This window comes from Sarcophilus harrisii, chromosome 2 (assembly GCF_902635505.1).
Source record: "Sarcophilus harrisii chromosome 2, mSarHar1.11, whole genome shotgun sequence".
Classification (NCBI taxonomy): Eukaryota; Metazoa; Chordata; class Mammalia; order Dasyuromorphia; family Dasyuridae; genus Sarcophilus; species Sarcophilus harrisii.
Window position 1 is genome coordinate 640,707,030 of NC_045427.1, and position 27,097 is coordinate 640,734,126.

General features: G+C 39.5%; 1 protein-coding gene across 2 annotated transcripts in view; it reads right to left on the bottom strand.

Moving 5' to 3' along the window:
- ARID5B (AT-rich interaction domain 5B) overlaps window positions 1-27,097 on the bottom strand; it is a 202,512-nt gene that overhangs the window by 104,813 nt on the left and 70,602 nt on the right. For both annotated transcript variants that reach the window (XM_031956901.1, XM_031956902.1), the window contains one exon: window positions 5,909-6,139. In XM_031956901.1, the coding sequence (XP_031812761.1) occupies window positions 5,909-6,139 (231 nt within the window). The remainder of the gene's footprint in view (window positions 1-5,908; window positions 6,140-27,097) is intronic.

Genomic DNA, 27,097 nt, shown 5'->3' on the forward strand with positions numbered 1-27,097 from the left:
GTTGGGTTCTCTATTAGATCTCAGTGACAGGAGCCAGTACCTTAGAGCAAGCCATTTTTCTCCCATACCCTGCCCCCCCAGCCTTTGTTTAGATTGAACTGTCATCACTTTATACAAGTGAAATCAATCTACATGATATTAAGGTAAACCCTATGCATTACAAGGTGTTGTACATTTTATTGTTCTACTAGAAAAAAAAAAAAGATAAAGTTGTTTTTTTTTGGGGGGGGAGCAATTCCTTCTGCCATAACATACACTGAACACATTATAAATGACAATGTACATTTCATAAATCAAATCAAATGAAGGAAATGGTTGAGCACCTGGGGATGGGCATAAAGGGGGTCCAATTTTCTGAATTCCCACTAGATAGTGGGGGTAAAGACCATGAACTGAACTGGTTATAATGTTTGTAAAAAAAAAAAAAAAAAACTATCTTAATGGAAGGGATCTTGATTTTTTTGAGTTTCTGAGGTGTTTTTATTTTTACCATAGGTTCCTTTGGCCCTCTCTGGTGAAGCCTATAGATCCATCACTGTCTGTTTATAAATGAATCAATAAATAATATAAGATTGCAAAGGAAAACAATTATATTGGAATATAATTATCATTAAAAAAATAAACACCACCTCCCAAATCCCCAGGTTAAGAACTCTTGCCTTTAGTTTTCACTTTTACCAACTGTTATGTGATCTCATTTCCTAATCACAAATTTGATAACCACTTTTTTTTGGGGGGGGGGCAGGGGGAAGGAGGGGTGGCCTATTTCTTTAGTTTTAAGATAAGCTAATTCTCCATGCTAAGTAGAGAACACATGACTTTTAAGAGTAGAATAACTGAGAGGGCCAAGGAATACAATCTATTCCCAGATGTTGAGTCTTTTCAATCACCATTTATTAATACTCCTCAATTTAGACTTTAGACCCCAGTCTTAGAATCTGTACAAAGCTGTAACCAAGGAATGAACTTGAATAAAATGGAGTCAAGAAAGCAGATGGTCTGCTATCAAAACCCTTCAAGCCTAAAATAACCTTTCCAAAGGAAGGAGGACAGTTAATTAAAACCAAGCTATATTTACTCGATTCTGAATATCTCAATGTAAATAAAACAGAAATCTCAATGGTGCTCTTATGTTATTGGACTAAACCACGGCATTTCATTGATCCTCTTTTTCTATTAAGTTTCTAATCAAGCTTCATTAAATGGCTTCAGAAAAATTTATGGAGTTTTATAACAAATAGCTGTACATCTACATGAATCACATTTGCTATCCTATGAAACTCCTTCATTCTGTGGAATACTCTGAAAAAGGGGGTATACTCTGACAGATATGTTGCATCTACCCATGAGACCTAGATGCCTGAATTAAATAAACAAAGTTGACCTGGTTTTTGAGGGCATGGGGCCAATGAGGCTTGAACCCTATCTAGGGCAGTTAGGTTTAAGAAGAGAGAGAAAATCCTATCCAGAGGCCAAAGATTGTACTTTTGGCCATACTTTCCCAGTTCATCAATCTATTCCCCACTGTTAAAGAGAGGAAGCAGGTAAGAGAAGGCAATTTGTAGAAACAAACCCAATTGCACATCCTTGGGATGATGGGTATTAGCGTCTTTCTAAAAAAGATGAAAAAACAAAATATACCAATCATAATGGCAAAAGCCGCCATGATGGGTTGGTAGAAACAACAGGAGGTAGGATGGCAAAGAGTGTTGGATTTGCAGCCAGAAGATCTGGGTTCAACTTCTGTTAGCATCAACTGCCACATGACTACTTCCATGACTTTGGGCAAGTCAAGTAACTACCAAGAAACTTCACTTCCCCAACATATAAAATGTCAGGTCTGACTGAGAAAACAGCCAATATCCCTTTCAACTCCCTGTCTATGAGGACACTGGGCCAATAGTAAGAAGAATAGATTCTAGACCTGGCTTTATCTCGAGCTAATCTGCCATAGGAACTTTCAGAGCTTCAGTTTCCTTATGTCTAAAATGAGTAGAATACTCCTATTCCTCCCTATTGTTCTTTTTTTAAATAACAAATGAGATAAAATATGTGAAGGCAATTGGCAGGGAATAAAGCTCTGTAAGATGTTATGCACCAAGAAGCTGCGTTATTTTAAGGACTGTAAGAAAATACATATTTCATATTACATAGTATTATATATCATATGTAACATTATATATTCTAATAGATAAAATATAAAACAACTTTATATCTTATGTAAATATAGCTGGGTATGTTGGCAAATGCCAACAAAGCAATCCTGGCTACTAAGGCTGGTGGGTTCCCTGGATCTTGGGAATTCTGAGCCATGGGCTGAATGATCAGCTATCTATACCAAGTCCACCAATTGATGGGCCCCAGATGGGGTGCAGTGTTAGGTTGCCAAAGGAGGAGGTCAGAAATGGAGCGGGACAAAGACCTCGTGCCAATCTGTGTTTGATTTGTGAGTGGCCCTTTTGCCCTTCCAAGCCGGGTGAAATAAGGAGACCTAGGCTTTGAAAAAATAACTATCAATCTATCTATTCATTCATTATATATTTACATAATATATAATATATTATTCAAATGATATATGTTTGAATAATATAAATAGCATATGAATGTGTCATGATAGAATTAATATAATATAGAAAATAAACACACTTGTATAATACATTTTCCCCGATAAACTTTTCATGGCCAATTCATATCCCACCACAAATATTTCTATGACTCCTGGCTCATACCTTAATTCTATTTCTCTCTCCTCTAAACCCCCAACCCTTTTGTCTGTATTGTTCATCTGATGCTTAATTATATACTTCCCTGTGTGCCTATTGTCAATTAGCCTTTGGGAGGGAGGGAGTGTGTGTGTGTGTGTGAGAGAGAGAGACAGAGAGAGAGAGACAGAGACAGAGACAGAGAGAGACAGAGACAGAGACAGAGAGAGAGAGACAGAGAAACAGAAAGACAGAGACAGAGAGAGACAGAGACAGACAGAGAGAGAGACAGACAGAAAGACAGATTGAGACAAGCATAGACAAATGGAGAAAGAGAGAGAATTCTTGTGTTCCCAAGCAGACTAAGAGCTCCTCAGGGGCAGGGAATTGGCCTTATATTACTCTCCCCCACAGCACCTAACAGAGTGCTCAGTCTGTAGCAAGGGCTCAGGAAATATTGGTTGATTAAATAAACATTTGTTAGAACTAGGAAAACAGACACTGTCCTTACAATGGGGAACTAAGAGGTATTCTACAAAACACTTACACATTTCATATGTCAAAGTTGTAGCTACTAAGTACCATATACTTTTTGCCATCAGGTATCCTATTCATCCACCAGGTGATATGGCTAATAAAATTTGATTTTCACAGCACAGGCAAATTGTTACCTAAATTACATCTGACCAATTACTAAAGCAACCAGACGTGTGGTACAGAATATATATACTGTGCAACAAATTCATCTGTGAACCCCCTGGCACTTTGGGTAATCAAACAGAAGTGTTTCAGTCATCTGGCAGTGTTTAATATTAGTAACATTTGTTTAATGCTAGTCACTAATTAAATTTATGTCCTTCTACCAACTGCTAGTTGTGGGGAGAAATCGTAGCCATACATTTTCACCAACTCCTTCAGCCTGTAGCTCCCTGGCAAGACCAGAAGATTTAAAAATATATTCTTTGGAAACTTGTTGTGCATTCCACAGGGGGGGGAAGGGAAGACAGGTAATCTCAAAGTTTCCAAAATTAAGAAATGGTTTGAAAAAAACATTCCCTGATTTTGCTATTTGCCTCATAGCACACTATGGGAATTTCAAAACATTCCATTCCAGAAACATCCAGGGCCCTAATTATTATGGCCAGATATCCCAGAAGCTCTTTAAAGGCCCCCTCAATAAAGAAAGTTAGCATTGCAAAAGACAACTTCCACTTTAAGAGGCCTGGGAAGAAAAACAACTTTAAAATAAACCGTGTCACCAGGAGATTCAAGAAATCATGGCTTCAAAAAGTCAGAGGCAAAGGGTTGGAAAGAAACATTTTCAATGGATTTAGTAACTCGAACAGCCATCTTGATCACTGTTGAATTGTTCAATTCTCAAATTACAGAAGAATCTTAATGGTAAGAGCTTTGAAACTCAATGACTAATAACTCTTAAATTAGCCCCAAAGGTTAAAACCTTTTTTTTTTTTCATTGCAATACATTGTGAAATTCTAATTTCAAATGCTCTCAAACAAGAGGGAAAGAATTCTTTCAGTTTTATTTTGTGTCAGTAAATTAGAGGCCTCAGTAGGGTGGTGGGGGTTGGGGAGGGTGGTTAGAGGGGCCAAAGCAGGGAAACTCAGAGGATTGAAAAGAGGGATAGAAGCATGTACATGCCCCCATGCACACGCACACACACATGCACACACATGCACGTTTATCTAGTTAAATACAAATTTTATTTCCAAGATTCCCAGAAACATCTACCATTTATTATTATGAGCAGATTTTTTGTACTGAAATGTTCACATATTTTTGCTTTACATACTGGGAAAGGGAATGGGGAAGTGATATAGTCTTCTTCCTTTTTTCTAGTATTTGGCTTTTAAAAATTGAGAGGGATTGGATGGTCCTATGGATTTCATAGGTGAACTGACATCTAACAACATGGCTTCAGGCTGTTCACAGGCTTTAGAGCACACTGACCTAATTAATCATGGCCCATCCCTCCATATCCTCAACTTCTATTAGGGGGGATACTGAGGGGAGGATGCTGGGACACAGGGATACTGGGAGATAGCTTAGTGAAGTCTCTCGGTGGGCATTACAAGAATGATCTGACAACATGGCTTCAAGCTGTTCACAGGCTTTAGTGTTCCAGAGCACACTGACCTAATCATGACCCATCCCTCCATCTCCTCAACTTCTACCAGGGAGATACTGGGGGGTAGCTCAACGAAGACTCTCGGTGGGCATTACAAGAATGATCACTGCGGCTGTATATAGTTAATCAGTAAACATCACAATGGACAGCCCTATAACTGGAAGCCCATTTGAGAGAACCAAGTCAAGGACACAGAACAAGTCACAGGATGGTATAAGCAACAATTTAGAACCCTACAATATTTGGGGCCTAGATGATAGGGGTGTGTGTGTATGTGTGTGCGTGTGTGAAAAACACATCATAACTTGTACTTCAAAGGCAGTGGAAATTCTGAGTCAAAAAACTTGAGTTCAAAATTCTACCTTTGATATTTATTATCTGCATGGCCTTGGCAAAATTGTTTATCCACCTCCAGGCTTTAGCTGTTAACCGGGGCGTGGGGGGAGAATTTGGACTCAATGGTTGCTAAGATCTCTTCCGTCCTAAGCAAGCAAAGAAATGTCCAAAATGGTGCTCTGAAATGTCAATAGTGGACATCTCATTCTATCTGAATAATGACAATGAAATACACACAATGACTCCTATTTACCGAGTGACTTGTGAGGAAAAAACCAATACACCAAAGACAAACCCAAGATGTCTGCTGGTCCACAACAGAACCACCATATAGTCTTGCACCACAATGAGAGGTGAGTGACCATTAAGGAAAAACAATACCCCAACAACTCAAGTTCATTGTAACAGGAAGCTTGCTGCCTTTTAGATCTTTCCCAAAGTCCAATTTCAAGGTCTAACAAGCAGCTTCATGCTGTATATGCTCAACAACTTGTCTGTAGACTCGAAATAATAACCCCTTTGCCTATGGTAAACAGAGGTTGTGAGAGAGACCCGAACACGGTTAAGAATCCACAGCCAACTATCGTTTGCCACGGTGGAAAGAGCAGACATGTGAAAATGAGCAGCGTTCACCATCACTGCTCTTTTTAGGAGTCATAAATAATTCGAAAGAAAGAAGAAAAAAGTTTCACACGGGAAACAAAAAAAAAGAGAAAGACTTACCAAATTCATCACATATACTCTCATTTTCTATAAGAGTTGGGTGGTCAAAAGTGTCCCGACAGTAAAGGATCTGTGGATTCTTACTGACCACGGCAATTCCACCCAGGGCCAAGACAAACTGGTCTGTTAGCACTGATGACGGCTTGTCTTGAATACGTTTCAGCATGGAACGGTAGCGACAGTACTGGGGATAGCTGAGGACGATCACATTGGAATCTTCATCGTCCTCACCTAGAAAGACAAGAAAAGACCTCGATCACGCTCCATCCTCACATGGAGAAGGCCATTCATGCAATAACCAACACATGACCACAAGACATTTTCGATCTCCAGCTTGTGTTCTCTGAGGTATGAAATACAGCAATGAGACATCTCATCTCACTCCTCATTCATCAGATCCCATAGCTCACACCTCTTCCCTCCCTCCACCGGTCCATCAGGCACATGGCTTCTTCTCAGCTTTCCGTGGCCTTAAATATCATCATCATTACGATCTCCTCCCCTGACTCTCTCCCATGCTAGTCACCCCCAACTAGTCGCGCTTTTCCTTCCCCTTTCCCAACGTTCCCCAAACCCTCCAAATCCATCTGGCAACTTGGCAAACCGAAGGGAACCCTGCTGAGAAGTACATCCCAAGAGCCCTTGTTAAAGGACTCAATCAGAACCAACTTGAGTCTGATGAAAATGCTTCAGCAACTTTAATGAAGCCCGTTCTTGATGTTCTGGATGCCTGTTTACACCTTGCTATATTTAGCACCCATTCAGCAAATGGAGCTCTTCATGGATAAGCCTTTCCATCATCTTAAACTTTATAAATGACACACAATCCATCCCTTTTGTGACTCATGCCAGATTGGGCATCCCAGGGCCCAGTTCACCGCTGCATTCAACAAACTCACCGTCGGGACGGCTGTAACCAATTCCCAGATATGTCCCTTATTTTTCCAAAGGGAAAAATATCTGAAGGCCTTACCATGCTGTAGGGATTTGTACAAGACGGTCGTTAAGGATACCGACACTATTATGGCCATCTGGTAACCAGTGGGAAATGTATTAGGAAGGAGAGGATATAATGATAGAACATCAGCAGTACCAGTAAAAGGTGCGGATGTGACCTTTCCAGATAAGAGGCTAATACCCAGATGTATTTCTATTTATGTTCATTTAGCTCTTTGGGCTGCTTGTTTCTCCTCGAATGGAGATGCTTCACGGCTTGCAAGATGACATCTTTTTACAGTTTACATTTCTTAGCCTCCTGCTTAGTTTGTGGGTAGCCACTTCTTCAGCTGGCACACTTAATTAAAAGGAAATATGTTTACGTTGAAGGAAAGTTCCAAAATTAGAAGCCATTTTTAAAGACGATAGAATGTGTCTCCCAAGACATGCTAATTTGAGATTTTTAAAGCAGATCCAGAAATAGTTTCATGCTTTTGGGTAAAGTAGGTACTTCCTATAGAGTTAAAGCTCTTAAGAAATATTAAGTGTGAACATCCACCAGTCTTTGTCAAAACTCAAGAGTACCTAAGCGCCATCTAAACAGGCAACCACAAAGCTGCAATTGTACCATTATAATTCTCCACAGAAGAAGAAATTTCAGATAAGAGAGGGGCTGAGCTCTCTAAAATCCCAACTGAGGTTCAGCAATGGCTTTCATTGGTATTGAGCGAGTTGTCTTGTGGCTGCCTCAGTCACCCTAGATCACAGCATCGTGGATTTTAGGGAGAAGGGACCTTGGAGGCAACTGATTCCAACCCTCTCATTTTGTAGATGAAGAAACTGAAGGTGAAAGTTGGAAGATAAAGATAATGGCACTCATTCCTTAATGAAGAAATTTATGTGATCCTTTTGAACTTTCATGCTCACTCTTATTCCTCAACCTTATTCCTCCATTACTCAATGATCTTTTCCCTTGACACTGGGATCTCCCCACAAAATACTTCAAATCCTCTCTTTACTCCCTTCCTCACTCCCTCCTTTTACACTCAATAGACCTCTTGCATATATATATATTTATATCTTTTCTGACTTCTTCATATATATATATATATATCTTTTATGACTTTTTCATTTTTCATTTTTATCATATTATCCTAGTAAATCAAATTAAGTATCAAATTATTATAGTAAGGGTGAAAGCAGGAAAGGAAGCTGAAGATCATTTCTCATTCTTCCCCCTCACTATTTTACAGATGAGGATATAGGGACCAGAGACACAGTGATTTGCCCAGTAGCTGTGCCTGCATCTGGGCCTTTCTTCCACTTTATCTGTGGGCTTCTCTGATCCCTTCAAGAATACGTCAACCCTTTGGTTCTTAGGAATGTTAGGAACCCTTTGGGATTAGGAATTAGGTAATTTAATATCTTTGCAGCCCCATGCCTTGAAATTTTCATTACAGATGAATGTCCTTCCTTCATTTAAGCAATTCCTGGAATTTCACCTCTTCCATGAAGTCCTTCTTGATTAACCAAAACTCAGTCATTGCCCTTTTAACTGAAACAAGCAGTGACTCATTCTCCATTTGCCCAGCAATCTACAACGGTTGCTTATATTGCAATGCTTTGTACTTTTATGAATTCAGCACATTTTCATTTACTCCAGGTGCTTGTTCAATCATCAAATCACAGTCTAAGCATTGAAGGGCAACTCGGATACCACGCTGGGCAACTTGTGCCTGAAGGTGTCCCCGGTATCCCACACCAGACAAGGGACTATTCACTATCTCCACCCAAGAGCCGCCCATCCTCTCCCGGACAACCCATTTTCTCATGGGACAGCTCTCACTGTGAGCAAGTTTCTCCTTGCTTATTCAGTTGTCTATGTGTCTTTCTACCGTCATGGCTGTTAGACCAAAAGCTCCTGCCAAAATGAGGTAGCACAGATGTTAATGAATGTTCATGAGTTTTTCATGATGTTCTCAACGAGGGCAGTGGTTCCTGATTAGTTAGAGCTAAGAACAACTCATTTCATGGAAAGCTGCAGAGAACAACCAGTGGAACCGAATTTCCCATGGGTTTTGGTAATGGCTCCCTTATTACCTCCAGAATTAAATATCAATCCTCTGTTTGGAATGTCAGCTTTTCAGAACCTAACCTATTCTTACCTTTCCAGCCTTATTATACTATCCTCCCTTCCATATACTCTAAGACCCATCTACACTCACCCCGCTATAGGCTTCCATGCTTTTGCACTGGCTGTCTCCAATGTCTCCAATGCTCTGCCCTCTCATCTCCACTTCTTAGGTTACTTCAAAACTCAATTCAAATCCCACCATCTTCAGGAAGCCTTTCCTGTTCCCCTTCTCTCCTAATGAGATTACCTTCTGTCTACTCCATTCCATTCTCCATTTGTATGTTTCTTGTCTGCACCTACTTATTCCCATGTGGTCTCCTCCATTAGAGTGTAAGCTCTTTGAGGGCAGGGGCCATCTTGGACTTTCTTTGTATTCCCAATAATAATATAGTGCTTGAAACACAGAAAGTGCTTAATAAATGCATATTGATTGTTGAGTAGCAACTCATATTTCTTTTTTTTAAATTTTATTTATTTTTTCCTGCAACCCATATTTCTTGACAAAGACTTTCCCAACCTCTAACAAAACCAAGAGTACCTTTCCAGCTTTAGGTCTGGGATTCAACAAGTCTATAAATGGGTGACAATCATTGATCTGAATTATTCTCCACCTCCAGCAAAGTCACGTGATGCCGAAACAACTGGTTCACAGATGGAAAGAATTAAATCAACTGGTTGTTTTGTCGACAAGATTTCATCAACAACCTTGTCGGACTGATTTCTGAGCCCAGAGAACTGATCAGAGGGTTGGCACTATATGGACAAAGCAAAGTTCAAGTCTGACAAGCCTTCTTCCTAATGAGTCCTTCCCCAAAGGGGGTTCTCATGAACTTGAGAAGTTCAAAAGTGGTTTGAGAAACCACCAAAACGAGATGCCAAACCCCACTGGCTCCCCAGAAAGTCGAAGAATTAGCCCTCTAGGCAGGCGTAAGGCCCAGAAGCCCTAGAAGTGGGGGCCACTGCTTGGTCATTTCTCTGTGGATTGGAGAGAAGCATTTGTTCAAGGGAGGAAACTACTTATGACTATGGATGGGAATCTACCAATTTATAAGTAAAATAAATTTGGGGGTCGGGGTACAACAGAAGAAGAAGAGACCATGGATGGTCTCAAAGCTCTCTTCAGATTCTAAAATTCTATGACTCCATGATTTTACCATAAGTCTTTATATTAAACTTCCTTCTGACTAGATACTAAGAACCTTTAAAACCTGACACAGCATCTTGACTAGGCACACGGGGAAAAAAATTTTGAGAGAATTTTTCTCATATAAATTCCGAGCTCCTTGTTTACCAAATTACTTTTTCTTACTCGTGTGAGTCATATAGACGTATATGTGCATGTATACGTACACATAATAAACAAACACTTCGGTGCAAAGTTAGCCATGCAACGAGATCTGCCAACAAACGCTCTGCCGTGAATTTTTCCCCTTTCCAATTCATAATGGGGCCAACAGATAAATCTAAGAATGAATAAAGAATGGATAAATTGCACATTTGTTTAGTGAAAGACAAACAAAGTGTTCCTGGAACAGAGATTTTCTTTCAACCACACCCACATATGAAAAGAAATCAAAGCACTACTTTAACAAAATACAGGCCTGAGAAAAAGAAGTTTTCTTCTCCCAACTCCAGTAGGTCACCCTTAGATGAGTTGTGTATATTATTCTACTTTTTAATCAACAGAAAATAACCGATGAGGAGTCACTGGCACTGATGAAAATTTGAAATTAATATAATTCTGAGTTTCTTGTGTAAGGTAACAATCCACTCTCTAGTTAACAATCTGTTTTCTCCCATGTCCACTCTTCTTCCCCCCATTCCCCATCTGCATTTGTCTGTTTTTAAAAAAGAAATTATTGCTTGTGAACAGGAGATACAAAATCGCCAAACCTTGTTTTAACTTCAATAAAAAGAATTTTACCTATTAAAAGTTAATACCTAAAGTACACTACTTGTAAATGCTCAACCAAAATTACTCTAATCCAGGGCTTATATCATAATTACACGTTTTGTTAACCTCTCTCGATGTCAATTTTTCATTTATTTATATATTTTCAAAGTTCAAAACAGAATTCCATAGAGAAACTGTAATTACATCGGGAGACTCCACCCATGCTTTTCAAACAGTAACTGTATACCAGGGCTTAATTCACATGGCTGGGCTGGGGGAGTGGGAGGTGGGAGGGGGGACAGGGTAAGAGCAGGCATTCAGGCTGAATAGCGTGTTGCTCAAGTTGTCTTTGTGAGAGGGGAGATGCATGAAATAGCAAACACAATGACTTAATGAGGCACTGACTTCCAAACATCCATAATGCTATTTTTTTTTTTTAATAGCAAAAGCTGGCCAAATGCAGAGTGGCTGAAAACATGATTTCCTGAGGAGAGATCTGCTTCCATACCTTCCAAAATGATTCAGAAATGCAACTTACTTTTTTATTCTTGGGGAAGGGAGGGGTGTGAAGAATCGAAGGGAGACTGCTTGTTTCAGAAACATTATACTATTATAGTTACTGCTAACCACCATAATCTACCTCGAACATCAGTTAAGTTTTTTTTAACTTAAAAAAAAAAAAAAAAAGCTTCAGCCAGGATTTTATAGAGCCTGATGGAAAAAGTATGCATGTTCCTTCCTGCACCTAATTACCTCAACTGAGAAATCTGCCAAGAATCCGACCCTTTAGTTGTCTTAATCGTATTAGGGTGAAGGCATTTGGATGCCAATAGAAACAAACATTTAGGGATTTTTCACTTAAAAGATTCCAAATATGTATTAAAGCTATGCTTGAAACACAACGTCCCCACTGCTTCAAAGACAACAGAGAGTGATTTTTAAAAGAGCAAAGCCGAATTTGCTCGTGTTATAAAACTTAATGTCTAGTTTCAGGCCAATTGAAGTAAAATCGTGTCGATATGAACTCCTCTCTCGGTGATTTATGCTGCCTTCTGTTAGTTTATTACATTAGACATTCCTTTCTCAACGCTTTATACTTTTTCCTGTGCTCCTAGCAACCAGCTAGGAGAAGAGGCAGCAACTTTATATACCTGGCTTCCCTCCAGTTTTTGCTGCTATTGATAATTATATCGAAGATTTCATTTAATTGCTGCTCTGTTGTGACACTGAGTATTTGTCATAATTAGGCGTTTCCTATTTTCTGTCCATTCATTTCTGATATTACTGAAAATGAAGGCAGAATCCAGAAAACAAAAAGCAGAACAATAACACAGATAAGAGTAGCTACAGCTGTTACCATCATTACCAACACAGTAACGTGTGGCAGGGAAAAAAAAAAATTCTGAATATAATTTCTCGGAAGGTAATTTTCCTTTCAGTCTAAGTACTCTTATTCATCTTACAGTTACTCAATGATTTCCTGTTCTAATTACAAGACATTATACAGAAAGACGTTTGTAAAAGGAAAATACACCAGAGCAACACAGCTAAATAGCCTGAATTGGTTGGAAGTGTTTAAAATTCCAAATTTGTTCATCAACTTTATCAATTCTTGGTTACAGTTCTGTGTAATGTGTCCTACCACATGTCTAAACCTCTCTCAAGGCAGTCAAGTTAGTGCTACATCAAAGGGGAAAATACACTTGCAGTTAAACTGTTAAGAGAGAAGGGAAAAAAAAAAAAAAAAAAAAAAAAAAAAAAAAGATCAGTTATTTTTTCTCACCAAAGCTGTTAAATTGGAGGCAGGCCAAGACAAGGAGTGGAAAATAATTTTTTTTTTTTTTTATAAAAGCAAAATGCTTGATTAAAAGAAAGAAAGAACAAGATTCCACTCGGAATCTAAATGAATACAGCACAAACGATTTCATAAAAACATGCTGTGACGTAAATTACACATCAGCATTGGACTGTTGTGGTTATTTTGAGAAATGGTTTGTACTGTAAGTCAGCTGGTTCTGCCCCACCCTTAATAGTTTTGTAATTCTCTACACAGCAAGTGAGTGGAGCAGTCCTGAAATTGCTAAGAAAGAAAACAGACATCGCCATATAGAGTTGGCAATAAAAAGATAATGTACTTTTAACATAACAGAACAAGAAGATTGGTTTTATTAACTAAAAAACTACTTTAAATGGTCCCCAGCTTGCCATTTGTTTTGATAAATGGGAACACAGATCTTCCTAAGATAAGCAACAGAAACAACACTGGGGAACTTTAAAAAGTGGGAAAATGGATTAGTGTAAGGACAGCAAATTAAGCAAGAAAAATTCCAAATGCATAGTAAAAATAAATTAAGATTCAAGGCTCTGAACAGACCTGATCTTTTTTAAAAAGCAGGCCTCTTTGGGGAAAAAAAATTTTTTTTAAATGTTTTAGGCCACACTAAGGCAAAGAGCTAGGCACAGGAGGATTAGGCGGATAGAGCATCCTATCTGTAACCTGTGAATCCATTTCAGAAATCCGGAGAGAGAGAGAAAAGGAAGGTGACAGAAGAGTAACAGCTATGACATCATCTCTCAGAATCCACTGAAGAAATATGGGCTTTCAGATGGTCTCTCTAAAGTATGGAGGGTCTAGTTTTCTCTACAATTCACTTCTATGAAATTGAAAGTCTATATCAAAAACTACACAAGTCATTGGAGGGTCCATTAGTGAGAATATATGAGCTGGCAAAAAAGGCAAAAACATAGACCAGGGAGTCACGACTGGAAGAGACTTTTGAAACGTACTTTGATACATGTCCTCCCATGTGGATTATTTCAGTCTTTATTCTTCCTTTCTCCCCCCCAAAAAAATCTTTCCCCACATGTTCATATCCTAATTCCCAAGAAGAAGAAGAAGAAGAAGAAAAAAAAATATATATATATAGACACACTCCCATGTCTCTCACTTAATGCACTTCATTAATGCCTGGAGGACATAATACTGTCAACTATTATCAGCCATTTATTCCTTAGTGTGAATATATTTTGGATTATTTCTCAGTAGGTTTGATAATTAAAGAGAAACAGGGCACAGTGGAAGGGAATGGAGGAGGCAAGAAGCTAGTGAGAGCAACAACCAGGTCATCCAACTAAGAAATTTAGTGTTTCTTAGGGAGGAGTGAGAGGAAGGGTCTCAGCTGCTTGACAATCAAATAAAATGCACACATTGGAAACCATGGAAACATACGTTCCTTTTTAATGATCCACAAACCAAATCTAGAATGTTCCTGGTAACGTAACCCGCCCTCTAGGTGATGGTGTCTCCCAGGATAGAATGAAAATTCCGGTATCCTAATCCACTCAGTGCTGGGTATACAGGAGGTGTTTAATAAATGCTTCCTGCTGGATTGAAGGCATGGGTTACTTCATTTTTTTTTCTTTCTAGTCCCACTCCTAGAGAGTCTGGCACATAGTGAATGACTGATGATAAATGCTCATTGAGGGGCAATATCCATGCCAAGAAGATAAGGGGCTCCACATTTAATTTGATCTGCTATCAGGAACGTAACCTGGCTGCCCTAAGCTGCTACTGAGCAATATAAGACACTGTGGCTATCTTTATTGAAGGCAAGCCAGCGTTCCCTTCCCTTCCCTTCTGTTGCATCTCTGTAGAAGTTTCAAATGAGAGAAAAAAGGGGTTCGTATGATTTGGAGTTAGAAGGGGAGGGTGTTTACACTTGGGGAGGAAGAAAGGGAGGAAGGGTTAGCTGTCCCTCATAAGTATCCACAGATGGTGTGACTTTTATGACCACAGGTGCCCCAGTGACCTGCAGTCACCAAGACCTAAGTGTGAACCCTCGGCCTCTCAGATGTTCACTACCTGTGTGACTCTGGCCAAGTCATTGATTTCTCTCCACCTGTTCCTTCATTTGCAAAATGGGTAAAATAATCATATTCCATAACTGCATGTGTACATCTGTCTTGTATGTCCCAAGAAATTTTCAAGTTTCTGTCCCCAATCAGAACGTGAAGTCCAAAAGGGTAGGATTTTACGGTTGGTTGTTTGATTTGTTTTTGCTTTTCTTTGTATCACTAGTGTTTCTCACAATGTCCAGCAAATAATAAACACCGAACAAATGCTGGTGGCTAATATGTTGTTTTCTCTTGAGGGAATCTGAGGTCTTTGAGGGCAGAAATTGTTGGTTTTGTCCTTTTATTTCTAGCACCCAGCACCAGGCCTGCCATGTATAGGTAACAGAAACTTAATAAATGCTTATCAGTCTTAAAATGTCTGGAGATGTCTTTTAATTTTATGTGGAAAAAATAAATAGTAACGGTTATCTTTTGTTTTTCCTTTGTCTCTTTCCCATCCAAAAGAGCCATCCTAACTGTCCAATGGAGATCTGGCATACAACAAACTATTCAGCAGATGTCTGGGGAGCTAAGGAATGGCTGGCCAGCTTCCCTGGCAATGGCCAATGACTTGTCCAAGAGTTAGTAGTCAGAGTACTCCAAAAGTAGGTTCCCTACCCACTAGAAGATCACAACCCAATAAGACAAAATAGAAATAAAGGATATGCCATTTTGCAAGTCTGTTCTTACAGACTGGCTGCTGGGATGAATTACTTGGGATGTATGGATGAAAGGGGAAATTTTTTCGACACACCAGATAATTCAGGTAAATGATGTTTAAGAACTCAAAGGAACTTGAGTGGTAGATATGAAGAAGGAGATGGTTCCAAGGAGGGTGACAGACAAGAGGCAGCAGTAAGATTCCAGGATACATGGTCAAAGGTCCTACATTTAAAACTGATGCTACCTACTTATTATCTGTGTAATTTTGGAAAGTCCCTTTACCACTTCACTTTCCTTATCTGTAATATGAGAATAACAATATCCATAGAACCTACCTCAAATAAAGTCATATATATAAAATGCTTTGGTAATATAGGGATATCTACTTCTTTAATTAAATTGATTCAGAAAATATTTCTAGAGCACTTAGTATAATGCCTGGCACACAGTAGGGGCTACATAAATGCTGGCTATTACTACTATTACTATTATTAGCATCATTACCTAGTCTAATATCTCCTTTTTAGAGATAAGAAAATTGAGATCAAGCAGCTAGGTGATATACTGGTTAAAGTCTAGGACCTGAAACTGGGAAGAACTGAGTTCAAATCCTTCCTCAATTACTAGCTATGTGAGCCACAGCAAATGACTTAACTTCTTGTTTCAGTGTCATCATTTGTTAACATGGAGATAAAGTGCTTTTGTAAACATTGATGTTCTCTATAAATACTAGCTAGTATTATAATTATTATTTTTATAAAAATCAATCAAAAATAATTATTAGTACCTATTATCCACCAGGTATAATGTTAAGCACTGGAGAGACAGCTAACTTGTGCAACCGTTCTTGTTCATGGGATTTAGTACTGAGAGAGCTCTTTAAGATTGTCTAATTTCATCAAAGTAGTAGATGTAGAGAAGGGCTTGTTGGGTGTGTGGACAGAACATTCATCTACAAAGCTTCCATAGCCAGTCCTGAGCCCAGAAGAGAGGAAAAGGTCTCTAGGACATCTGTAGGACTGACAGAATGGTTCAGTGATCACGGGAGTTCCGAGCCACACAGCCATGTGGTGGATCCAAGGGCAATCCTTTCAGTGGGGCTGTTTTTGTGGAGCGACCTCCTGATCACCATATTTTGCTTTTGGTGAGTGATAAAAATCCATTCAAAATAAGACAGAAACATGTCTCAGAGATGGCAAAGGAAGTCCTCCTCAAAAGGTCATGGATATAATGCTGCAAAAACCTGAGCTTGAGTTCCCCATATCTCCCGCCATTCCCACAAACCAAGCACTGCTCTTTCTGTCATGATTCCAGAGGAACAGTGGGCTCTCAGAAAGGTTTGTGCTGTGCTCTGTGTGTGTGTTTGCAGGGTGTACAATCCTAAAATTAGTTTAACATCTGAAAGAAAGAGATACCTCTAACCTGACGGAAGATGAAGCCGCTTTTCAACCTCCTGAAACAATCACATAAGAACTCCAACACTTTCTAATTTGCAGAGCACACTGGAGAAGAACATTATTTTAGAGCTGATGCTCTGGATAGACTCCACCTTTTAAGAGCTGGGAGGGAGGGAGTTGATGACAGATAGACAGGAGAATAAAAGTTCCGTGCTCTCATCGGGTGTCTCACTTCTACAATGTCACATTTATTTTTCTTCCCTTTCCCTGTTCCAACCCATCCCACCAATATAAAAGATATGAAAAGTAATGTTGGAAATTCATTCAAATGCTCTGCTTTTATATCTTTATCTAATTCTGTAGTTCCCAAATCAGTGTTCTCCTAGAGATTTCTAAGTGCCTGTGAATAAAGGAAAGAGAAAAGAGTATTCCCCAAATAGGACCTGTGTGATCTTAGGGGAATTACATAACCTCCGTGCCTCAGTTTCCTCATTTGTAAAGTGACAGAGGTGGGGTGGGCCCTGCCCTGAATCATAATTCCACTGACAAGACTTTCATATATAAAGACTTGCCAACTGGCTTTCTGGATGCTCCTCACAGTCAGCCACTGTGCAAATTAACTCAGTGCCAGGTTGGGCTTTCCCTTCGACATTCAGTTGCTACCGATGCTTCCAAAATGCATACCTCTTGTCTCTTTGGATGTGACTACATAAACGGGTCCTTGCCTATTCTATAAATTCCACCTAGTGACAAGTGTTAAAAAAAAAAAAGGGACCCCCACAAAATGTGACATCAACTCGGGAGCCCATCTGGGTAGTTTCATGCTCAATCATTGAGAGATAGAAGCATAAGTAGATATTAATAGCCAGCAAAAGTGGATTAACAGTATGGGCTGAAAACAGTGAATAAATAAGTATCTAGAGGCACCTGGAGTAGCCCTGGATTGTTCTCTATTCAAAGTGTCTATGTAGAAGGATTGAGTGAAGACCAAGAGAACAGATGGTATAATCATCCACAATCATTTGAATGTACAATCTGAAAAGGAAAATAAATACCTTTTTTCCTTGGAAACACTGGTGACTGAAAATAGTAAACATTCTAAGCCTTGGACATCCAGGATGGACGATGAAAAGATCATTGACTCTCTAGAGGCAGAATCTGGTTTTTAAGTCTTTTCTCTATCCTCTAATATATGTCTGACATGGACGAGTCACTTAATTTCTCTTGGTCAGAATGTAGAATGGGGACAGGGAGGTATTGGACCAAATCCCTTCCAGCTCTGAATCTCGGATCCCATGATTCTAGGATAGGATTGATCAATGGACATTCCCATTGGGATAGAAGGGGGAGGGGGGTCTGACAAGAATCTGAGAAGTGCTTAGGCAGGAAACCATTGGCTGTTTCTTGATTTCCCCTATCAACTGCCAGGGACCCCATGGTACTGTGGGTAATTACGAGAAACCCCAAGGATCTGGTTCAATAGGTAACTGTGAAAACCAAATTTCTGGTTTCAAATGGCACTCCCTAAGTTTCTTTTCAAGTTGTAGATTTGAAGCACAGCCCCCCAATTTCAGCTAAATACTGTTAAATGCCTGTCTTTTACCTATATTATACTATAGAGTATGAAATAATAGCTCCTCTATATGTCCCTACCCCCACCCCCATTCTTAAAACTATTAGGAATTGAGTTTCAGAATCAGAATAAAATCAGAGGGATTTTCCCCACCTAGACTCAGGTCTAGCAAGAGAATGTATTTCACCCACTTTAACTATGGCCTATAAATACTTGTTAGCACAATAAAATAAAATAAATAAAATATGAAAAAAATTATTTTCTGTTAAAATTAAACTAGGAATGATTTTTATTCCTTAAACTCTATATATTTAAAATAAACCTCAATAGAAATTGTGCCTCAACGCACCAACCCCACTTAAAACCTGCTTCCCTTTCGATGGAAACCCAGGTGGGGCCATTAGGGATGACCTTGAATTCTCTTTCAAATTCAAATTCCTTACTAATATGGTACCACTCTGAGTTCTTTCTCATTGGTATAATAAGAAGAGTGTGAATTGGGTCAGTGGTTCTCAGAATTTTGGGTCTCAGGACCTTTTTACACTTTAAAATATTGGGGGCTTTAAAGAACTTATTTTTGTTTGGATTACTTCTGTTAATATTTACTATGTTAGAAATTAAAATATCTTAGTATTAGTATGAAAAGTCAGACAGTCAACAAGCATTTATTTGCTGTTAAGACTCCAATGGGGTTTTCTGAGTGCTTTGCCATTTCCTTCTCTAACTCATTTTACAAATGAGGAAACTGAGGCAAATAAAGTGACCCTTGTCCAGGGTCACCCAATGAATTAGTGTCTGAGGCCAGATTGAACTCAGGTCTTCCTAACTCCAAGTCTTGTGCTCTCTACCTCAGTGCTACCTGGTTTAATGAGTGGATATTCACTTTTATTTATTGTTTTTATGAGTGGAATTTAGTACCACAGATAGGGACCACTGACATATCTACATAGAAAAGAGACAGGAGATATTCCCTCAAAGGAAGCATTGAAACTTACTCTAGGAAGGGAAAGAGCCCAGAAACTTCAACAGAGTAAAATCCAGCTCAGGCGATCTTTGCACATGCAGTGGGTGAGCTGCTATCTTAGGCATCATAACCATCATGGCATTGGCTCACGCCTACATTCTTACTTTTAAATAAGGCTTCGCTCTCAAGTCTCACTGTCACCATCTGGGTCAGATCTAAGTTACTTTTTACCTCCAAGCTGCCCTTGCTCTACTCCCACTGGTATATTGGTGAGCCAGGTTAGTGCTTCGGAAGCTCATCCCCACAGCCATTCACATCTATAACTATTTAGCTTCCAAACAAGATTCTGGTAATAAGTAGTCATCCACAGAAGGCCATTCTTCCAATCACATATTGGGAGAGGTTCTCATATTTCCTTTTTTCCTCTAGTATTACAAAATAGTGACTTCTTTTGGCCATCACTTGCTTCCAAAAATCTCACCCCTGAGTGTACAAAGGTACATGCCATGATCAGCCATGGTAGAGAGAGAGCTGATAAGCACTTGGGGGAAAAGAGATGGAGACACGGAGAGAGACACAGACAGGACCTGAGATTTCATTGATATAGAGAACCCCTAGATAAAGAAATGTCTACATCAATATAAGTTGGAGACTTTTTGCAAGTTAAGGGTCTTAGAGAATAACTTGGAACCCACAGAGATTTAGTGACTTCCTTAGCTTCACAAAGCCTAAATATGTCAATGGTGGGACTTGAATCCCATTTGCTTTGGCTTTGAGTTTCCTCTCCACAATATAATTATCTTTATTTCACAAGACTGGTGCAGGCTGACACAAGACTACCATACTAAAAGTTATTTTGTGGAGGCGGCACTGGCGTTGATGTAAAAAACCAATCATAATTCACATTTACACAGTATTTGGAGATTTACAAAGTATTTACATGCTCTCATTTGGTGCTCCCCAAATCCTAACTGAATAATCATTTACATCTCTACAATGATTTAAAGGTCCTCAAAGCACCTTTCTACAAACAGTTCTGTAAGCTAGGGTATATGAGACTATTACTTTCTCCATTTTACAATGGAAGAAAATGAAATTCAGGGAGGGTGTATGACTTTCCCGAGCCAAAGAGCTACTTAAGGGTCAGAGATGACTCTGGAGCCCAAGTCTTCTTGAGCTAAGAAATGGCCCTTTCCCCTACACTACCCTACATCAATAATGTGAGGTGAGCCTCCAGGAGGCACAAAGCGAAAACCTACTTTTGAACACAGGGCATTCTAGAAACCACAGAGAAATGAAGGAGTTTATGTCCCAACTCTGAAAGAGATGTTTATTCTGCTGTCTTGGATACTGAAGCTACAATGCTATGACAGACAAAAGAGTTGTATGTAATAAGTGGGGCCTCAGAGATGCAATCTGGGAATTCAATCAGGCCTGTGTGCAAGAATCGGATTCCCTACAATTCATTTTCATTCTTTGTTTCAAATATCCTAGAGTTTCTTCAACAAGACAAGTACTTCTGACTCCAGGGCTACCCCGTATTAGAACTTTTCTTAACAATGAAATCAATACGGATCTAAAATTCAAATTTATTTTAAAATTTTATTTCCCAAGGTGGGATTTGAACAATAAACATTCAGGTAATGGGAAGTCTCACTTAGCAAGACATAGAAAACCGCATGAGTGTTTGGTGGCAAGACTTTGAGGAACCATGAGATGGTTCCATTTAGACTCTTCACAATCAAGATAATTTCAGCTGGCTCTGAATGCCACCCAAGGTACCACCAAGTCTACTTAAATACCAGCAAACATTACACATATTTAAAAATTCCAGATTTGTTCCCTTTGCTAGTTTAAAAAAATCCTTTCTCTTGCCTTACCTTCATAGAAAGAAAGCCGTCTTAATTGTGCAGAGAAATGGGAGAGAAGTAGTCTTCAGTGAATTTTCCTCTTTCCTTTAATTTCCAACTCATTTTGTCCATGATACCTTCCCTTTCCCTTTTAGGGAAACAGTGTGGTTCAAGGGTTAATTTTGAGAAGCAATGAGATAATGTAGAGTAATGGGGTCATGAAGAGTCAGAAATGACTAAAGCTGCTGCTGCTACTATTGCTGATGATATTATTATTGCTGCTATTACTACTATTGCTACTTTTTTTTTTTTTTTAAATGTGATTAGTTTACAAAGAGAAATCATTAGGTTGTTACTAGCTGAAATGCTTCTCTCATGGTGCTTTGGAGAGTCCTGTTTCTGGGGTCCAACCCAGACCTTAGATGCAACCCAGTCTCCTGTATTTCTCTCTGCATGACTGAGTAAGGGACTTCACTTTTCAAAGTCTTCATTTCTGCTGTAATAACAGCATTGAGTAAATTTGGTTAGTTATCATGCCCAAATTGGGGCCCTTCCCAAAAAGACCTTCTTTCTTTCCTTCCCTCCCTTCCTTTCTATCCTCCCACTCTCCCTTCTTTTCTTCTTTCTCTTCTTCCTTTATTTCCTCCCTCCCTCCCTTCCTTCTTTCCCTCTTTTCCTCTCCTTGTCTCCTTCCTTCTTTCCTTCCTTCCTTCCTTCCTTCCTTCCTTCCTTCCTTCCTTCCTTCCTTCCTTCCTTCCTTCCTTCCTTCCTTCCTTCCTTCCTCCTTCCCTTTCTCTTTCTTCTCCCCCTCTCTCTATGCCTAATGGGCACTGGGTTTGAGTTCGGTTATTTCTAAATCACCAAGCACCCAAAACATTACCTAGCTACAATGTACCTCACTCTACTACTATTAGTAAAACACTTTCAAAAAGCTCTTTCCTTATCTCTGAGCCCCATATGCTTGGGAAGGACATTAAATCAGCAAATAAATACTTCCCTGACCCTCACTCCTAGCAAAATACTATCTATCAGACATGGGTCCTTCCCCCCCAAGGATCCTAAATTTATGAGGCAGGATTCAAACCCACATCTCCTAACTCACAAAGCACCACGGAGAGTGTTATTATGCCATACAACAAGCTATTTTTCTTCTCTAGACATCAGCATCCTAACTGGCTAGATGATTCCAGGTTCTTGTTGATCTTTACTTCTAAGAGTCCAGGAAATGAGCCAATTAATATTTTTGACTACACCAACTCTTGTAGTCCCACAGGGAAACGGTCACCACATCCATTCTTCTTGGGTAAAACTTACTTAGGACAGAAACAAAATCTATCTTCCCTATGAGATACCATTAGTTTACGAGTTTAAACACACAGGCAAGTATCTAGTTGTGCGTAAAAAAATAATCAGCCTCAACTCTTCAACCGTGACACTACTTTTTCCAACACACAGAGAAGTGAGAATGATTACATTTTGCTAAGACTGGCTTATTTTAAATAAGATTTCCCACCCTGAAAAAAATCCCAACATTTTTAAATACCATTTGTTTCAAGCAGGGTTCTTCAGAGACAAGTTAGAAAAACTCTTTAAAAACCAACCTTGGGGTGGAATTGAATGAAGGCTCTTTCCTGTGGACATGTGACAAAAGAATACTAGCATTTGCTACCACGAGGCAGCTGTTCCACCTCCATTCATGGCTTTCCTTCATAATGCAACAGACAAGCGCTCAGAGACACCCAGCCAGGAGCAAGAGTTGAGGACTTTCCAGAGAGTATACTATGCGGGCAATTTTGCTCAATCTCCCACGAGTATTCAACAGCAATTTACATGCCATGCTTTCTTTTGAAGACCTTTCACACCTACGTAGGTAAACTACTGTCCAGTCTGCAGAACGCCAAGGGAATCAGAGATTCTGGGCAAACGCACGTCAACCCTGTTTATTAACACTGTAGATAAAGTGATGCTTGAAACTGGGGAAGAAACAATAACAACCCAAACTACCAAGATGTCAAATCACAATCCTACTAGGATCCAGAATAAAAATAACCTTTGGATAATGCTTTAAAGGTTGATAAAACTTTTTTTTTTTTACTATATATCATCTTGTGTAATCTTTTGAGGTGAATGCTATTAATATCACTAAGATAAGAAGGATAGAGTGGATGGCCAAGGGTCACACAGATAATAACTATTTAGGGAGAATTTGAATTCAGATCTTTCTGATTCAAGCTCCAGTATTCTATCCATTGAGCCACGTCATCGTGCTATTCATCTCTCTAGACCACAGGGTCCATGGACAGATTTCAAGGGGTCTTTATACTTGGACAGAAAGGATATATACCTTTCTTCTCACTAACCTCTCACTGAAATTTAGCATTTCTTTTGATTATGAATGTCAGCACTGAACCACATTTGTATTATCAATTTCTTGTGACTTTGTCATCAATAGAAGTCACACTGTAATTCTTGCAGCTATCTCAAGGTTTCATTTATGCTTATAACTACTTCAAAATTACCATAGTTATTAAACCTGCCAATGGAACTCATGCGATCGACAAGGTTTTCTGCCTAAAACCTCCATTTTCAATATGATTGGTTTCTACTATAATCCATAATATTTTATTTTACCCATATAAAATATTCTAAGTAGGGGTCCCTAAACTTCATCTATGTGTCAAAGGGGTCCACGACACCCAAAAAGCTTAAGAATCCTTGATCTAGTAATTTATTAGGCACCTACAGAATGCAAATTCATAGCACCTCTACTCTTCTTTGTGATATAAATGAACATCTTGATACATCTCCTCCTTCCGCCTCTCCCCTTACAAAGCCATTGTCTCAGAAATTAAAAATATAACTTTTAAAAGGATCATTATTTTTAGCAGCCAGCTTCATTCCAGCTTTACCTCTCACCCTCAGCCTATCACTGGATCTGGAGCAGGAAGGATCTTTCCTATTGATCTACTCTTTCTCCTTCATTCTGTAGCTGATGGAAGTGAAACTCAGAGAGTTTCAGTTATCTGTTCAGGGTCACATGAAGTAGCAATTTTGAATACAGTTCATCCAACCCCAGACCCCATTCTTCTTCTCCTATATAGACCGGCCCAGAATTCCCCTTTGTCTACTCTCTGTAGTAAGGAAGTTCATTCACATTGAGAGTCCAAGGAGTTCCTGCCAGGTTGACCATTTGGACCAGTTACTTGATAAAGACATCGATGGCATATTCATCCAATTGACAGATGATGCTATACTGGGAGGAAGAGCTAACATATGCACAACTGAGTCAAGATTCCAAAATGTAAACTAGAGAACTGGGTCAAATCCAATAAGATGCCATTTAATGGGGATAAATGTAAAGTCTTATCCTTAAGTTCCAAGAAGACAATTACACAAGCACAAGACTAGGGGTGTCTCATCTGAATAATGTCCTTGGAGTATAAGAGGACTATAAATCTACATATGTGGGATGTGGTGGCCAAGAAGGCAATCTTAGGCAAAGTTAACCGAGGCAAAACTCCTTCTGGCTTTCAGGTCATCTCTGTGTGACCAGACACTATTCTGTGCCTCCCAGATGGAGAGGGTTCATTTCTGGTGGGGGGAGAGGGAGGGAAGAAGTGAGGCTCTTAACTTCTGAGGGGGTAATTAGATATTTTTGTTCCCATCTCACTTAGACCCATGTGTTCTCCCTGTATATTCTTTTCTTCCTGAGCTTCCAAGTTTTACTTTTCTTATGAGATTAAAAAAAAAAAAGAATCCTCCCTCAAACAACAGATATCTCCCCAAAACAACATGTGCTCCATTCAATAGTAGAAAAGAAGCCTGAGAAAAATACCAGTTCAAGGCTAAGGGAAGCTGCCACTTCAGGTGCAGTCCCATTACACCCAGGCAGCAGCCACCACCTCCAAAGCAACTATCGAAGACGGCAAGAATTGTTATACTTCAAAGAGGCCATTATTCCATCATTTCATCAATTCAATTACCAACCATCTTGCCTTCTTATCCTATACAATTCTTGTCCATTTTTGCCCACCATCCTCTAGGTTTTGGGGTCTTTCCCCAGGACTTTTAATAATTTACAGCCACCACTACAACATTCAGAGTTTATCTATTTTTTATCCTTCCTTCTGGCAACTTGTTAGCCGCCAATGGGAAGAGAGCAACTGATTTGAAATCAAGAAGACCTGAGTTTAAATCTTGAATTAGTCACATAATATCTATATCAGAAAAGCCCAGAACCTCAGTTTCCTCACTTGGAAAATGGAGATGACAACATCCCTGTGGACTCCTCCATAATGTGATAACATGTGTAAAGTACTCTGTGAATTTTAAAGGTTCACTGATATTGTGGCTGCCATTTATGAAGTCCTTTGCTCCTAGGAGGTACCTAATCAAGTGACAATACTTTAGGGATGAATGAGCGTTAAAGTACCTCATGCCTTGAATGCTTTTTCTCTTCCCTGCCAACTCCCAGCTACCCTAGAGTGTCTTTCACAAGTCACATCAAATCCCACTTTCTGTGGCAGACCTTTCTCAGTCTCCCCCACTGTCAGTTCCTTCTCTCTGAGACTCTCTATCAACCACACCGAATATGTCTTATATATATGTAGCCGGCACATCATTTGCATCATCAGAATGTGAACTCCTTAAGGGCAGGAATGATGTTTTTGTCTTTTTTTTATATCCCATGTTCTTAGCATGGCTCCTGGAACATTCATTAATGACAACACTTAATTATAAATGCTTATTGACAGAGCAAGTACTAAATGAATGCTTGTCAACTGAGTCATAGTTCGTAGGTGGAGGAGCTGGAAATTGAACCCAAATCTCTATTGGCTCCAAATCCAGTTCTCCGTCCACAGTTGCAAATGCTCAAGGGGTGGGAGTAAATAGGCTGAAAGCTGGGTAGCCATGTGGGCTGGCAAGTAAATGCTGCGAGGGAGGGGGCTATCATCACTACCACTTGCTGAGTGACAGATAATTCCAAGATCATGGGCTTTGGACAGAAGCAGACCAGCATCCTCCACCTCGTCTCTAGCACTCAGAACCCCCACCCTGATGTCATGATGGATAAAAGCACATGGCTCGGGGTTCCCCAGCAGAGGATGGTGGGAGCCACTTCTCACTTTGCAATTATAATTCCTTCATTATCCACTAAGTGGTAGTAGGTACTTTGTTTTGCTTATTATCATTTTAAGAGAGGCCTTTGAAAGGAGGCCCAGAACCAGAAACCTCGATGGATGAATTTATAAGATCGGTAGCTATTTCCCCCCAGTTATAATACAATCCATTTCATTTGCAACTGATTTAACATGAAGCCTTGTTTAAGAGAGACAAATAAAGACAACCCACATTTGCTCTGCTTCCCCTCTTTATTTTCCAGTTGTGCTACAGGAAATTTTTCATTGATTACTCTACAATTACATTAGAGCCAGGACAAACCTACCCAGACAAAAAGAAATTCACCTTGCAGAGCTTATCACTAGACACGCTCTCTTCGAGGGAAACAACATAATGTAGGGAAAGAGAAAAAATGGAGACACAGTAAAAGGAACTGTGTTTAAATTGCCCTTTGCATTTAACTGTCTTCGTGATCTTGAGCAGGTCCTCTCTGATCCTTAATTTTCTCAGGGCTGTCTGGGTTCAAATCCCACCTCTGATAATTACATGCTGTGTAACCCTATGCAAGCCTGTTTTAATGTCCCTAAAACTCAGTCTCCTCACCTGTAAAATGAGAGAGCTGAACTCAATGGACTTCTAAAGTTCCTTCTGGTTCTAAATCTATGATGTGAATCCTTGCCCTCACTGCCAACTCACTTGATGCCTTTGGACAAATCACTTGGGTTCTATATGAAATATATGGTCTCAGAGAGCCCAACCAAAT